This window comes from Mandrillus leucophaeus, unplaced genomic scaffold, assembly GCF_000951045.1.
Source record: "Mandrillus leucophaeus isolate KB7577 unplaced genomic scaffold, Mleu.le_1.0 Scaffold388, whole genome shotgun sequence".
Taxonomy (NCBI): Eukaryota; Metazoa; Chordata; class Mammalia; order Primates; family Cercopithecidae; genus Mandrillus; species Mandrillus leucophaeus.
The window spans coordinates 1770208-1786372 of record NW_012104120.1 but is presented as its reverse complement, the minus strand read 5'-3'; the positions used below and the strand labels follow the sequence as shown (position 1 = coordinate 1786372).

Here is a 16165-nt window from a genome sequence, read left to right as displayed (position 1 = left end):
ATTAAAATATATAAAATTAAAGAAAAATAAAACCTCATTTTTTTTCCCACCATCCAGAGAAAACCTTGTGTTATGTCCCATAAGAATATGAATACATATAAACACACGAACACATACACACACACCCCAAATGGGATTAAATGTATATATTTGTAAAAAGTACCTTTAAGTTTGTTGTGTTCCGAGTCAGCTGGGAAAAGTACATCAGGGAAGAGTTTCTCGAAGCTATATCCAGCATATTTAGGTCTGTTTTCAACATAAGTCCTTACTGTTGGTTGCAGTTTCTTCATGAATTCAGGACATGGTGTTCCAAGCTGTTCAATAACTTTATTCCACTGATCAATATCTAATATCAAGTAGCTAAGAAAAATACTCCATAACTAATGTTCAACACATTAGTCATAATCATATTATAAGAAAATGGAAATTTTAAAAATCCTAAGAAAGGATGTGGCAGTTACAAATTTTATATCTCACAAGCACCTTGCAAAAGGCAATGATTGTAGATGGACAGAAATGATCAATAAATAAGCTTTGTTAATCTTATTTATTGTGTGTGTTCATACTAACTGATTTTACCTTAAAATGGACGCTTAAACTCACAAATTCTAAACAAAATTATAAGTAACTAAGAATAATGACAATTACTATCCACAGTGGCTCTAACTGCAAACGGCACACAATGCTATAATAACACACAAAATGTTTCCTTTTCTGTCAGTTTATCAGAAAACATGATTGTATCTCCTAGACTATTTCTAGAACACATCCTGTTTTACTGAGTTTTCTACACTAACAGAAAATAACCAGTTGCAATAAAAATAAAGGCTTCTATAAAAGCGGCATTATCTTTTGCCATTCTTTGTTCAGTTTATGTTTAAAAAAATTTTCTAAAGCTCCGATGCCTATAAAAAAGATTGTTTTTTGGTAAGTTGTAAGGTTGGGATTTCTTAGTCTCCTTTCCTCTAGTCTTTACACTCCAGGAACCTGAAGGCCAAGACCTAAAACTCACTTATCGTAATCTTGTGAATATGGCTTTTTCCATTCTTCCTCCTGAAACAATTCTAAATGTTACTAGCTGATAAACACATAACAAATTACTGTTAATATAAATATTAAAAGTAGTGGGATGAACAAAAAGCATGAATCCAAAGCTATCGTCACCATATAAAACTACTGCTGAAATTCTCAGATGAAAGGGTATGTTATGTGAGTAATGAGACAATAATCAAAAGACATAAACCACATAGAACATTAACAAAAAGGAGGTGGGGAACAAAACAAAAGGATGGCCAGAAGCAACAGACAGCTCCAAAATTCATATTAAGTTGTACGTATTTCTAGACTTAAGTGTATAATTATTAGAAATTTTTAATGCAAGCCATGACTTTTGATTTAGGTTAAATAAATCAACTCAAAGCCAGCAAGTAATTGTGCACAATTACAATTGAGCAGGGTTCTGAACTAACATATGAAACAACAAATGAGGGAAAGAAAAGTCTATGTCAAATAGTAGGTGGTATTTTAAGAGTAATTTAACAATATATTAGGGAGAGACAAAATACATTACACCTGACCAAACTGAAGTGCTATCATACATTTTGACCTTTAGAAACTACATTTTAGGCCAAAGATAAGGATACGATCTGTACCTGGGAACAAAACACCACCTTTGATCATTTCTCCCATGATGCACCCAACTGACCAAATGTCAACTGAAAACAAAATGCAATGACATTAACATAAAGATTCTGGTTAAAATAAAAAAAAAATAAAGAAAATCACACACACCATGTATACTTTAAAATTATAAAAAGCAGTATAAAATAAAAATGAGTGACAGTGAATGTGCTCTGACTACCAGCAGAGACTGTATGTCCTACTGCCAGATGCAGCCTACAAATATTTCAGCTTATCTCAACAATTTTTGAACTCTAATAGCCACAAACTTTATGCCTGTTTAAAATCCCATCTGTATAAATGTAGCATATTCATTTTCATTAGAGAACATAAAGAAGTTCATCGCCTAACTAATTAACTGCTGCAGCAGCACAAGGATACAGTCCCTTCCTGGAAAGAGGATTTTGTGGCAAACCATTTCTCCCATAATGCACCCCACAGACCATAAATCCACTATGTGTTTGCAGCACAAAAGAAGGAAAAGCAAAGCAAAAGGTCATTAAAATCAAAGAAGCATAATATGACTGCATTATATAAAAACTGCAAAACATCACAAAAAGAAAAAAGTGATCGTAACTTTAGCTCATGGAATAATTTAAAACACAAATTATTTTTTGAAAGTCTTTGGTTCACAAAAGAAAATGTAAAGTGTGGCATTTTAACTACATATCTAATTTCAAAGTGAGAGCTACGCACAGAAATTGCATAAATAGAAAAACCCTGCATGTTTTGTCCCTGAGAACTTGTTTATAAAATATGAAACAGAACCAAACACGAACTTTGTAAATAAAAATGTACATGAGGTAGTAAAATTATAAAAATAAAATCTTTATACTATACTATTTAGAAGTTCAACTGTGCATTATACTCTCTAAGTTAAATAAAAGAAAAAAAGCATGAGAAAATAATTCAGCATATTCAAATATTTAATAAATAATCTCTATGAATAATTACAATAAAAAAGTTAATCTAAAGTTCTTTAGAATTTTTAAACTGGATTTCCCAAATATATTTAATTGAGAAGTGCTATGCTTGTTCTGAACTAAAAGTCCATTTGTTTTCTTGGCAACATGATGCCACATTTACCCTACTATCCCAAAAGGAACAAGTGCACAGAGAATTAACAACTAATCAAGGAAAACTGTAAGAGAAATGTATTTCATGTTTCCTAACTGAAGTTTTTTAAAGCCATAAAACCAAACTGCTTTTGATTTAAGAAGTTAGTTTTGGCTAGACACAGTATGACAGTTCCCACGAACTGACTATCTAGAGTCTCCTGGAAGACTTACTGATGACCCTTGCGAACTGTAAATGGGAATCCCAATCAATGTTGACAAGAATCTGCTAGACACAGAAACAGACAATTGGGAATCTCCATCTACTTAGGGAAACTGACAGTACACCGTGGCATTTTATGACTTTGGGTTTGGCTATCACACAAAAAGGAGACAGTAAGTGCTTGCAGTTTAATAGGAAAAGAGGGAAGAATGAGCAATTTAGAAGGAAAAGCCTTAGAAACTTGCATTTGGTTGTGACATCTGAAGGTCCAAATTCTTTAAAATGACAAGAGGAAAACAGCACAAATAGATGTCAGAAAGAGACGTGCCCTTTACTCATGTTAAAGGACTTAGAAAATTAAAGCCTGTACTTTCTAATACAGTACATTCTTACTAAAAGGCTGCCAGTTCACTGAAGAATCTTAGGAGCTAAACTGGGAAATTACTTTTGGAAATACTGTGGAACTAAAGTTTCCCTAAAATTTCATATTAAAATGAATGAACATTTTTATATTTATGTCATGGTTCAGCTTTCAAGGATAAGGTTTTAGAAAAAAAAGTTAATATTTATAAATTAGTGCCTCAGAGAAAAATTTTTTCTAAGGTTTTCCTTTTTGACAAAAATCTATTAGAATAAATCTTCTCTACAGATTTTAAAGAGAATGTTAAACTTTAAATATCCAGCATACAACTTATGTTGGTAACTTCCAGAAAAGTCTATCTTTAAACAAAAGTATTTTGAAAGCTGCAAGCATGAGAGAAGATATTATCTGGGCCAGTGAAGACTAGGAACGTAAGTCTGATTCATGCACAACTCTAGTTTTAAGCTAACTGCTTAGTCTATTAAGCAGTTAAAAATATATTGATTACACTGCTTTCCAAAATGCTCTGAGTAGACTGCAATAAAAGGCACATAAAGCAAAGTTGTTAAAATGGGTGGGAGGCTGGGCGTGGTGGCTCAAGCTCCTGTAATCCCAGCACTTTGGGAGGCCGAGGCAGGTGGATCACCTAAGGTCAGGAGTTCGAAACCTAATGAGACCCTGTCTCTACTAAAAATACAAAAATTAGCCAGGCATGGTGGCACGTGCCTGTAATCCCAGCTACTCAGTAGGCTGAGGCAGGAGAATGGCTTGAAGCCGGGAGTGGAGGCTGCAGTGAACCAAGATGGCACGACTGCACTCTAGCCTGGGCGATAGAGAGACACTCCATCTCAAAAATAATAATAATAATAATAATAATAATAATAATAAATAAAATGAGTGTGAGGTATTATTAAAAGGAGGAAGTACTTATGTTTAACCTTGCTGGCTAATGTAGTTATAGTCATTAAGCATTACATTTGACTCCATTTCCTAGGGTGGGAGTGGGAAGGCAAGAAAGTGATCTACATAATTTTTAACTAAGAGAGGAACCACATGTCAGTTCTTTTTTTATTTTTTATTTTTTTTTGACAGTCTCACTTTGTTGCCCAGGCTGGAATACAGTGGTGCAATCTCGGCTTACTGTAACCTCCACCTCCCGGGTTCAAGTGATTCTCATGCCTCACCTCTGGAATAGCTGGGACTACAGGTGCACACCACCACACCTGAGTAATTTCTGTACTTTCAGTAGAGACAGGGTTTTGCCATGTTGCCCAAGCTGGTCTCGAACTCCTGGCCTCGAGTGATCCACAAGACTCGGCCTCCCAAAGTGCTAGGATTACAGGTGTAAGCAACCATACCCAGCCTCAATTCTTCATATGACAGTTTTTCTTAGTGCTAATTTCTGGCAGGGAGCTATCCTAAGATCATATTTATAGGACACTGACACATAACACCATATCTATGACCATATCTATGACAATCACAGCAGATGCAAAAGCAATCTTTGTGCTGGTGGGTCACTTGAAGTTATCAATTCTCAAAAAAAAAAAAAAAACCCTTCAAATTTCAGGTAGAGAGTAAGTAAAAAGAACAGCATATTTATTAAGTATAAAAAATTAATAGCAAATGTTTAAAGTATTTGTTTTTAATCAGTTCAGAAAATCAAGCTCAGCTTAATCGTATATTTTATTTTTAAAAATCTTAAAAGTTGACTTATTACAATTTCCTGATTCAAAATGAACTGCTACTCCAGATTCCTTGCCAGAAAAAATGTCTAGGTTTTATTCTTGGTAGTATTTTGGATGAAGTCACCACATTTTTTAAAATGATGGTTTATTTCCATAAAATCCCATGGTTATTAGCAGATTTATTCATCTCCTAAATTTCTAAGACTGAAAATTTCTTCCTAAATTAAATATAAGTAGGTATATCCATAAAAAACGTTTAAATTCATGATCTACATGCCAGATAATTTTGTTCAACACTGATTCTTAGGTCAATTGATACAATCGGATACACCCACACAAAATACTAAAAGTCATTTCCTTAAGGCTGGACATAAGGTTTTAATGAAACTTTACTGCTTCCTTCAAGAGGTCACCTTAATTATCCAGCAGCTTTGCAGAGGCCTTAATGTACCTCTTAAAAGTTTATGATGAGTGCTACCGCTATGATCTTTAGTTTCATGGGGTTGGAAATATGGGCAAATATCACTGATGTACACTAATAATAAACTGTCAGTACACTCTATACATCCCTGAGACCATGTTAGAAATGTTCACTTCCAAGTTATAGGCAAGCAAAGAGCATAAATTCTGTCTCAGGGCCATGGCAACAAATTCTTTATCCAATGGTAGTACTGATGGTATGTATCTGTATTTGAACAAATAAGGGCCCCAAGTTTTTCCAAACATTTATGACAAAATTTATAGTTACCTGCAAACTTTTGATACACATTTCAAACAATGGTACATACTTAATTCAATGTTCTTCAGCTTAAGTATTTACATAAAAATTCTAATGAATAAAGAAAAAAGCTAAATCAGAAAAATATTTCAAATAAATGTGTGTGCTGACCGTTTTCCTTGTAGCCCATGCCAAGGATGACCTCGGGTGCTCTGTAGTAGCGAGTCACTACGTAAGGCGTCATCATAAAACTCGTTCCTGCAGTCCTGGCCAGACCGAAGTCAAGAATCTTCAAAGTGCAGTCAGATTTTACTACTATATTACTGGGCTTTAAGTCCTTCAGAAAATAAAAATTAAAAAATGACTGCCATGATATATATGAAAATCCTACAGTTCACAATAAAGTTATACTATCCCTTGCAAAACATTCATGTTAACTGTTCATTTTTCTCACTGTAATATTACTGCACTGATTCATCATTACAAGGCAAACCTGTGGGATTTAAAATTTATGAATACATACAGTTATTGGAGAAGTTAGTAATGTTTTAATTGCTAGAAATTATGATTAGCTAGACATTTTCGGTTAAATAGAGTAAAAGGGATTTGAAAAGACACTGGAAAGCTCACATAAAAAACTACTATAGTAAAAGAGTGATAAGTTAGCACTTATATTCATTTGCATAACACATTACCAATATTTTTAAAATCTCATTTTAAAGTCACAATAAGTTTTATACAGATGTTAAAAGTCAACAATGAGCCATCCTGTCATTCAATAGCAAATGTTATTTGATCTTTTAGATTGGCAGATACCCAGTTCCAAAGGACCAGAATAGTCATTATCCATTTTTCCATCCCTGATTTCCCACCTGAAGTCCCACAAATTTGCTATAAAATTTTTGTCTGTTTGTAGAAGTAGGACACCATTGTCTTGGTGCCACTAATCTATAAAATTACTTGCTATAGATACTACTGAATAATTCAGAATTTTTCACCTGGCCCCCACTTTAACATATTCTGTGCTGTGCCAATCAAAAGTCAGGTAGCAGCATAAACACTCACGGCTTCATGTTCAATATACCATGCCTGTTAGCCTTGATGAATACTATTACAAGCCAAAGGACCAAACAAGTAAGAAAGCATAAATCCACAACACAAATGCACTGTATTACCTGTACTGACATGCAGTATACATATTAAATATCACTGATTAATACAAAAAAGGAAAACAGCCTGCTTGAAAGACAACTATAACTTTTGTAATGTTAACATACAGAAAAGCATGTTGTTTTTAACATATTTCGACAGGCAATCATGGATGGGTTTAGAAGATATGTAATCTAGTGGTTTTATTAAATTAAATATACCAACAATTCAAAAGTCTTAATGAAACAGAAGAAAAACTTTTTCATTATTGGTATTCTGTAAGTATAATGTTGCTAATACTTCTAAAATACAGTACCTCAGCAAAGAAACACTGCATGTTCAAGAACAAATATTACAAGCTTTGTAATAAATATTTAATATTTATTTGATACTACTTTAATGTTTAGTGTGATGGTTGAAGGCTACTGGCTCTTTATACTAGCAGATTCCAATTTAGAAATAACATTCCAATTTTAAGTACTTTATTGTGAAAAAATTAAAAGCAAAGTAACAATTTTTAAAAACAGGTATTTTTGTTAAGAACAAAAATGTCAAAAAAAGCCTCAAAGACTATTAACTGAAATTCATCCATATATATCATTATGTGCCTTACAGCTGTTAATTATGCTAACTATATCTAAGAATAGTAACTTAGAATTTATGTAGGCAGTGGAACTAACCCAACATTCTGTCTTCTTCCCCCAATTTTTCTAGCTTCCTCAGTTAGGCAAGGGCACATGGGTAGCTCTAATTCATGGGATGTGAGTGGAAGTAAAGAAGAGAAGGGCCAGTGCACAACTTCCTGTGGTCTCCTGACCTGCTTTGGTGATTAGGAACGTTCCAGGGGATTCTCTAGCAGCCTGGGTTGCTGATCATTTATATAAATGTACAGTCCACAAACACCACACATTCAGCAAAGGAAATAAGCCTGAGTCGTGCTAAGCCACTGAGAATTAAGGGTTTATCTGTTACTTCGGTACAGCTGAGTCTATTCTAACACTGAAACTGGTGTCAGAAGTGGGGTGTTAACTATTATAAAAACATAAGATCCCAGCTTAGCAATTGAGCAGCAGGGAAACTCACATCAAAGGTTGGAAAGGTGATCTAGGTTATGTAGTAGTAAAACAATTCATGAAGCTGTCACCTGCACCCAGCCACTTGTACAATGAACCTGAAAGCTCTAGCACAGGGGCTGGCAAATTAAGGCCTGTATGCTTTGTAAAGAAAGTGTTGATGCTGAAGCACAGTCATGCTCATTCAAGTACAAATCACCTATGCTGCTTTTGTATCACGATGGCAGAGTCTTGTAGCTGTGACACAGACTATTATCCACAAAGCCTAAAATATTTACTACAAGGCTTTGACAGAAAAAGTTTGTTGAACCCTGCTCTAGAAGAGACTGGACAGCAAAACTTCAGTAGTTTGTGTTGGTAGCTACTGGCTGCATTTAAAAGTAGTAGCCATATTTTAAAGCAGAAATAAAAGGGAACAGAGCCTAGAATTTCAGGGTCTTGCCCTTTTGAAAAAGCTAAACGCTACCAGACCCCTGAAAGAAGGTATGGTAGATTGTTCTGCAAATATTCCTGCCCACCCCAGACTGTGTCCTCACCCTGTTGACAGGTTCAGTCACTTGTCTTAATTTGGGCAATGAAATACGGGGGAATGTGTTTGATTCAGCATAGCTCTTGCTCTTCTACATTTCACCATGAGAAAAGGATGTCTCTGGTGGATGCTTCAGTCTAGATGCTGAAACCTGAATATGGGACAAGCCTGAACTTGACCCATGGTTTGGAGCAGTGTCACAGAGCCAACTCTGCAGACCCAAGTAAACAATAAATATTGCTTTAAGCCACTGATATCTTGGATTGGTTTCTATGCATCATTTTCACATAATAATTCTGAAACCCTTTCAGGGAAAAAGTCCTGTAAAATCCTTCAATTGATAAAATTGCCTCAGTCTGCCAACAGAAGCTTGAACGCTTACAGGAAGACTGAAGACAGCCTCAATTAAGTCCAAGAATACAGGACCCATGAGTTAAAAAAGATGCTTTGAAAAGAACTACAATCAGAAAGATAAGAAATCTCTTAAATTTCTGAAAGAGTTAGCTAACTGTCAGACCTAACGCCAAAGGTCTATGATCCTTCTATATTTCAAACAGAAGTTTTCAACTCACAGTAATTTTGCCCCAAAATAATATTTGGCAATGTCAGAAACATTTTTGATTGTCACAACTGGGTAGTGCTACTGGCATCTAGTGGGTAGAGCCCAGGAATGCTACTAAACACTCCACCATCAAAAGAAAGAACTGTTTGGTCCAAAATGTCAATAGTGGCAAGGCTGAGAAGGGTGGCCTTAAAATGACCCTTGGGCCCCAATCTTTTATAGATAAGAAGCAGGCTGAGAAACATGAGCAGCCCTCAAGGGAAATACGTTCTTCAATACTCACTTTAGATATATTCATGAGGATAGCAAAAAAGATGACTCTTCCACAGGGTAGAGCCAGGTACTTGAGAATCACAGAGAATAGTCAGGGCTGAGGAGGAATATTCCCCTCACCCAGGGCAAGGGACATTCACAATGTCTGTACAGAAGAATTTAATTACAACTAACCAATGACTGCATTTTTCAGTTTTCTAAATGGGATTGCTCACTGTGACAACACTGGCCCTGTCTGACCACTCTATCTACAGTATTTGGCAGGGGAGCAGTGGTTATAGGGGTGGCCATATAATTTGGTCATTCCAGTTACTATGTTTCTGGACCAAGACGAGCAATGTCTGGATTTGATAAGAATAGAACTTTGGGTTATTTCCCTTGAGGAGGGTGTGGAATAAAGGGAGCAAAGGAATGTTTGCCAGCCAGAAGGACAGACTGTGGCAGAGGCTGGGGCTCACCACTATTCTGAAATCTGCTCTCCCTACATTTCCTGGTTTCCTTACAAATTAGACAAGTCCTACGGCTAGCTCTGTCAACGTACTCTAAGCAGAAGTGACGTGTGTCACTTCCAAGCAAAGAAGAGCCATGCACATCACTTGGCTTTCTCTTTCCGACAAAGTGACCCGCAACTATCAAGATGGTGGGACCTCATCAGCTTGGGTCTCAGAGTAGTAATCCTGACTTGCCCTGAACCTCTACCTAAGGGATGAAAGGCCAGGTTATTTTACCAAGTAAGTAACCTCAGACTAGCAGAAGTACTAGCCAAGGGTGGAGGTGAATCTAGAATAAGTAGTAGAGCAGAGATGAGTACCAATCGTGGCCTCAAGACCAGCTGCAAAAAAACTTCAATGCGTATCTCCACTCTAGATTTCCCAAAGAGCCCAAGCTAAGATAAAGGGAGATTCTTCACAATAGGTAACAGACCACAGTAGGTCTCATTAGCTCCACTTTATCACATTAAGAAATTTTCTACAGATGCACTTTATTTTCACCACTTTATGTACTGATACTAAGGGAGTTAGACTATCCCAATACTGCTGTGCTTGTGCCATTCTTTTATTTTCTACACTTTTAAGCTTTTTGTATAGCAACTCTACTTCATGTATAATTGTATATCCTAATTGGATAGTATCTTTCACCTTTAAAATGTGAGACTATTCCCAGAGAGGAACGCTTCCTCTCTGAACCTACCATATTCAACTTTATCTCATTAAATAGAGTTACCCTTGTTTTGATGTTTGCATTTTCCTGGTATATGTCTACCAACCTCTCTGCCTTCAGCCTTTTGAAGTTAGCTACAAATGTCTGTGTTATGGAAACATGCAGTTGTTGTTGAGCCTTTGCGTGCTGCCAAAATCTGACTTTTTAAACTAAGGAACTAATCCCATTAACATACTACCATAAATATTGTTCTTTTGTAATTTTGTGTTTGTTTTTTTATGGTTCTTGTTGTTTCCATTGTTTTCTATCTTCTACCATTTAGTCTGTTTTTCTGGTCCAGCCACCTGCCATCCTTGTTAATCTGGAACCTTTCTATTTGGAGGGGTGTGCCTTACTAAAATCAAATGAACTTCCACAATGTTGGATTACTGCTCCGGTCTAAAGACTCAGGAAACAAACAAACCAAACCTAGAAGTTTCACTCGTCTGCTCTACTTCACATAGTGTATGAGTAGGGGCTCAGGAAGATAAAATACTCTTCCATTTAAAGAGATTTTTATTATGTTATTTAAATACTGCACTAGACAAATGATTAGAGCAGCTGTATACGTAATATACAAGGAATTCACTTAGAATGATAATTAAGGATAAGCCTGTAACAGGATTGTTCACTTAAAAAAAAAGCCTCAATAGCTCAAAGACGCAACTGTCTTATACTATGAAAACTATCTCTGTATTTATTTTATTACATGAGTGAGGTTATTTGACGCAGATGACTCAGAAGGAAGATGTAATGACGCAGATGACTCAGAAGGAAGATGTAATTCCATTGAATTAAATAATTTTTTAAAATTCCAGGCTGGGCATGATGGCTCATGCCTGTGATCCCAGCACTTTGGGAGGTCGAGGCAGGTGGGTTGCTTGAAGCCAGGAATACAAGACCAGCCTAGGCAACATGGCAAGACCCCGTCTCTACAAAAACATAAAAAATAAAAATTTGCCAGGCATGGTGGTACATGCCTGTAGTCTTAGCTACTTGGGAGGCTGAAGTGAGATGATCACTGAGCCCAGGAGGTAAAGGCTGCAGTGGGCCATGTTCATGCTACTGCATTCATGCCTGGGTGACAGAGAGAGACCCCGTCTCAAAAAAAAAAATTAAAAAAAAAAAATTCCTTTCAACCTATTGAACCCAGGAGTTCAAGGCTGCAGTGAGCTATGATTACACCACTGCATTCTAGCCTGAGTGACAGAGTAAGATTCTGTCTCTTAGGAAAAAAAAAAAATTCCTCTCTCAATACTTTTCAAAGAATAAGCTAAATTTAACTAAAATACAAAACATACCAACACAAAAAAATTTTACATAAATGTTCACGTCAGCATTACCCATAATAGTCAGTGGTAACAACCCAAATTATAATCAAGTGATAAATGGATAAACAATCTATTCAGTGAAATATCTGTCAATAAAATAACATGAAGAACTGACACACAATAAATACATGAATGAATCTTGAAAAGATTATGCTAGGTGAAATAAGCCAAGCATAAAATATCACATGTAATTCTATGTATATGAAATGTCCAGAATAGACAAATATACAAAGACAGAAAGTAGATTAATGTTTGCTTAGGGCTAGAGGTGAAAGGAACACAGAAGAATAGGAAATAAAGACGAGTGGATTTGGAGTTTCTTTTAGGGCAATGGAATTTTCTAAAGTTAAGTAATGAGCACACAATCTTCAAATATAATAAACACTGAGTTGTACACATTAAATGAATAAATTGTATGGCATGTAAATTATATCACAAGAAAAGCAGTTAAAAATCCCAGAAAACAAAAATATGAAATATTTCTGAATATATATACATATAAAACAATTCTGGCAAATACTCAATCTTGGTAACTTGGTAATATTCTATTTCCAATTTGGAATGACTGGTAATAATAGCAGCTTATTTTGTATACTGCTTTACTTCAGAGCAAAAACAAACTTTACACTGCTCCATATAAATCAGTAAAATACAATGATCCTAAGAATTTGATGAGAGGCAGTGATGTCAGCCAAAACAGCTCCACAGAAGCACCATAAAACATCAAAGTGTCAGAATACATTTTTTCAGAATTCTGGAAATTATTCAAAGGTTTATGGCAATCAAGTGAACTCAGAACCAAGAAAAAGGCAACTTAAAAACAGGAGACCACCTCACACCCATTAGGATGGTTACTATGAAAAAAATAAAGTGTTGGTAAGAATGAGGAATAACTGAAACCCTTCTGTACTACTCGTGGGAATGTAAAATGGTAGAGCTGCCATGGAAAACAGTGTGGCAGTTTCTCAAAATGTTAAAAGAATACCCACGTGATCCAGCAATTCCACTTCTGCCTATAGCCCAAATGAACTGAAAGCACGGTCTCAAAGAGATATTTGGACAACTCTGTTCATAGCAGCATTATTCACAACAGCTAAATGCAGAACCAACCCAAGTGCCACTGATGAATGGATAAGCAAGTATGGTATATACATAAATGGAATATTATTCAGCCTTAAAAACAAATAAAATTCTCACATATGCTACAACATGGATAAATCTTGAGCACATTACGCTAAGTGAAATAAGCCAGCTGCAAGGAGGCAAATACTGCATGATTCTGCTTATATGAGGTATTTATAGTAGCCAAAATCATACAGACAGAAAATAGAATGATGGCTGTCGGGGGTTGCAGGGAGAGGAGAACAGGGAATTGTTGTCTAGTGTGTGTAGAGTTTCAGCTTCACAAGATGAAAAGAATTCTGGAGATGGATGGTGGTGATGATTGCACATTATGAATGTATTTAATGTCACAGAACTGTGCATCTAATGGTTAAAATGGCACATTTTATATGTATTTACTACAATAAAAAGGTGGGGAAAAAACATCGGGAAATATTTCCAGCATTTTAACTAGTCTTTGGCTCTACCTGCCTCACTAACTAGGCAAGGATTTTGAAGAAAGCAGCCACATTTTCAGTGTGAGACCCTAGTCCTAGGCTAGACAGAGGCAATCCTTGAAAACATCGTTAAGGCAAGTAAACAGCCCAATGCTGCCTGGAACAAAACATTAAAGTGGAGGAGAAAACAAGATATGGCATACCATCAAGCATACCAACTTTGCATGATGGGTGTTTCAAAAGGAGAAGAAAGAGAAAAAGGAGCAGAAAAAATATTTGAAAAAATAATGACTGAAAATTTGCTAAATTTGATGAAAGATATGAATCTATTTTTTCTTTTTAGCTTCCTTCCATCCTGATCAAAAGACATGAATCTACATATCCAAGCTACTGAATGAATTCTAAGATGGATGAACATAAAGAGATCTGCACTAAGACACATTACAATCAAACTGTTAAAAGTCAAAGACAAAAAGCATCCTGAGAGCAGCAAGAGAGGTGCATTTGTCACTTATAAAAGATCCTCAACGAGCTTAACAGCTGATTTATCATTGGAAACCATCTAAAACAAACAGCAACGGATGATACATCTGAAGTGCTAAAAGAGGCCGGGTGGAGTGGCTCACACCTGTAATCCCAGCACTTTGGGAGGTCAAGGTGGGTAGATCCCTTGAGGTCAGGAGTTCGAGACCAGCCTGACCAACACGGTGAAACTGTCTCTACTAAAAATACAAAACATTAGCCAGGTGTGGAGGTGGGCCCCTGTAATCCCAGTTACTTGAGAGGCTGCAGCAGGAGAACTGCTTGAACCTGGGAGGTAGAGGTTGCAGTGAGCCGAGAATCAAGAAGACAAGACAAGACAAGACAAATGGGAGGGGAGGGGAGGGGAAGAGAGGAGAGGGTGGAGAAAGGAAGGAAGGGGAAGCGGGGGGAGGGAGGGAAGGAGAGAAAAGAAAGAAAAGAAAAAAGGAAGGAAGGAAGGAAATGGTAAGACATCCTATGTTAGTGAATTGGAAGACTAAATATCCTGACGACGGCAAAACTACCTAAGCAATCTACAGATGCAATGAAATCCTAATTAGAGTTCTAATTGCCCTTTCTGCAGAAATAGAACAATACTCAAATTCATATGGCATCACAAAGGGCTCTGAAAAGCCAAAACAAAATTGAAAAAGAATAAAGCTGGAGAATTCATACTTCTCCATTTCAAGTTACTACAAAGCTAAAAGTGATCAAAATAGTGTGGTACTAGTATAATATATGGTCAGGCACATAGGAAATATGTGAAACAGAACTGAGAGTCCAGAAATGAAACCATGTATCTATGACCATCTGTTTTTTGACAGGGGTGCCAAGACCATTCAATGGCGAAAGAACAGTCTCTAACAAATAGTGCTGGCACAACTAAATTGCTACATACAGAAGAATGAAGTTGGAACCTTACCTCACACCAGACAAAAAACTAACTCAAAATAGATCAAAGACCTACATGTGAGAGCTTAAACTATAAAACTCCTAGAAGAGAACATTAGACTAAATCTTCATGGCCACAGGTTTGACAATGGATTCTTATACATGATATCAAAAGCACAAGTGATGAAAGAAACAATTGTATTTCATTAAAACTGTAGCTTTTGTGCATTAAAGGAAATCATCAGCAAAGTGAACAGATACCCTACAGAATGGGAGAAAATATTTACAAATTATATGCCTGATAAAGATTTCATATATGAAATACATAAAGAAATGCTACAACAACAACAAAAAGACAAACAACACAATTTAAAAATTAGCAAAGGGCTTGAATACACATTTCTCCAAAGAAGATACACAAATGGCCACAAGCACATGAAAAATGCTCAACATTATTATTCGCTAGGGAGATGCAAAGTAAAATCAGAAGAAACACCACTTCATACCCATTAGGATGGCTAGAATTAAAAAAGTCAGATAACAAGTACTGACAAGGATGTGAGGAAACTGGAACCCGCATACACTGCTAGTGGGAATGTAAAATAGTGCAGTTACTGTGCAGTTTGATGGTTCCTCAGAAAGTTAACTACAGAATTACCATATGACCCAGTACTTCCAGTCACAGGTATATCCCAAAGGACTGAAAACAGATATTCAAACAAATATTTGTGAGAGAATTTTCATAGCACTATCTATAATAGCTGAAAAGTAGAAATAACCCAAATGTCCATCAACGGATGAATGGATAAACCAAATATGGTATATAGAATATTATTCAGTCATAAAAAGGAATGAACTATTGATACATGGTACAACATGGAGAAATCTTGAAAACATCACATGATATTTCATATAAATGGAAACATAAATGCAAATCTATAGGCACAGAAAGCAGACTGGTATCATGCCAGGGCAAAGTAAGAAACATGGGGATTTTTTGCTTAAGAAACATGGGGATTTTTTGGGTGGTAATGAAAATATTTTAGAATTTAATATGGATGGTAGTTGTACAGCACTGTCAATGTACTAAAAATGACACTTTAGAATGGTTAATTTTGTTACATGAATTTCACCTCAGTTAGAAAACAAAGAGTACGATGATAGTTTTTTCTACTAACCCGATGAATAATTCCAGCAGAGTGAAGGTGCTTGATTCCACACAGCATCTGATAGAGAAGGTAGGACATTCTTTCATGATCTAGTTCCATCTGAATCACTTGGCAAAGATTTGCATCCATGAGCTCCATGACTATGTAACTTTATGAGTGAAAAAAAGAGAACAACAGCTAAA

The 16165-nt window shown here is 36.0% G+C and overlaps 1 protein-coding gene across 1 annotated transcript in view; it reads right to left on the bottom strand.

Moving 5' to 3' along the window:
* MAPK8 (mitogen-activated protein kinase 8) overlaps nt 1-16165 on the bottom strand; it is a 133597-nt gene that overhangs the window by 12802 nt on the left and 104630 nt on the right. Inside the window, exons 5-8 of the mRNA XM_011990938.1 lie at nt 15993-16131; nt 5897-6062; nt 1644-1715; nt 164-346 (exon numbers count right to left, since the gene is read on the bottom strand). Coding sequence (XP_011846328.1) covers nt 164-346; nt 1644-1715; nt 5897-6062; nt 15993-16131 — 560 coding nt within the window. The remainder of the gene's footprint in view (nt 1-163; nt 347-1643; nt 1716-5896; nt 6063-15992; nt 16132-16165) is intronic.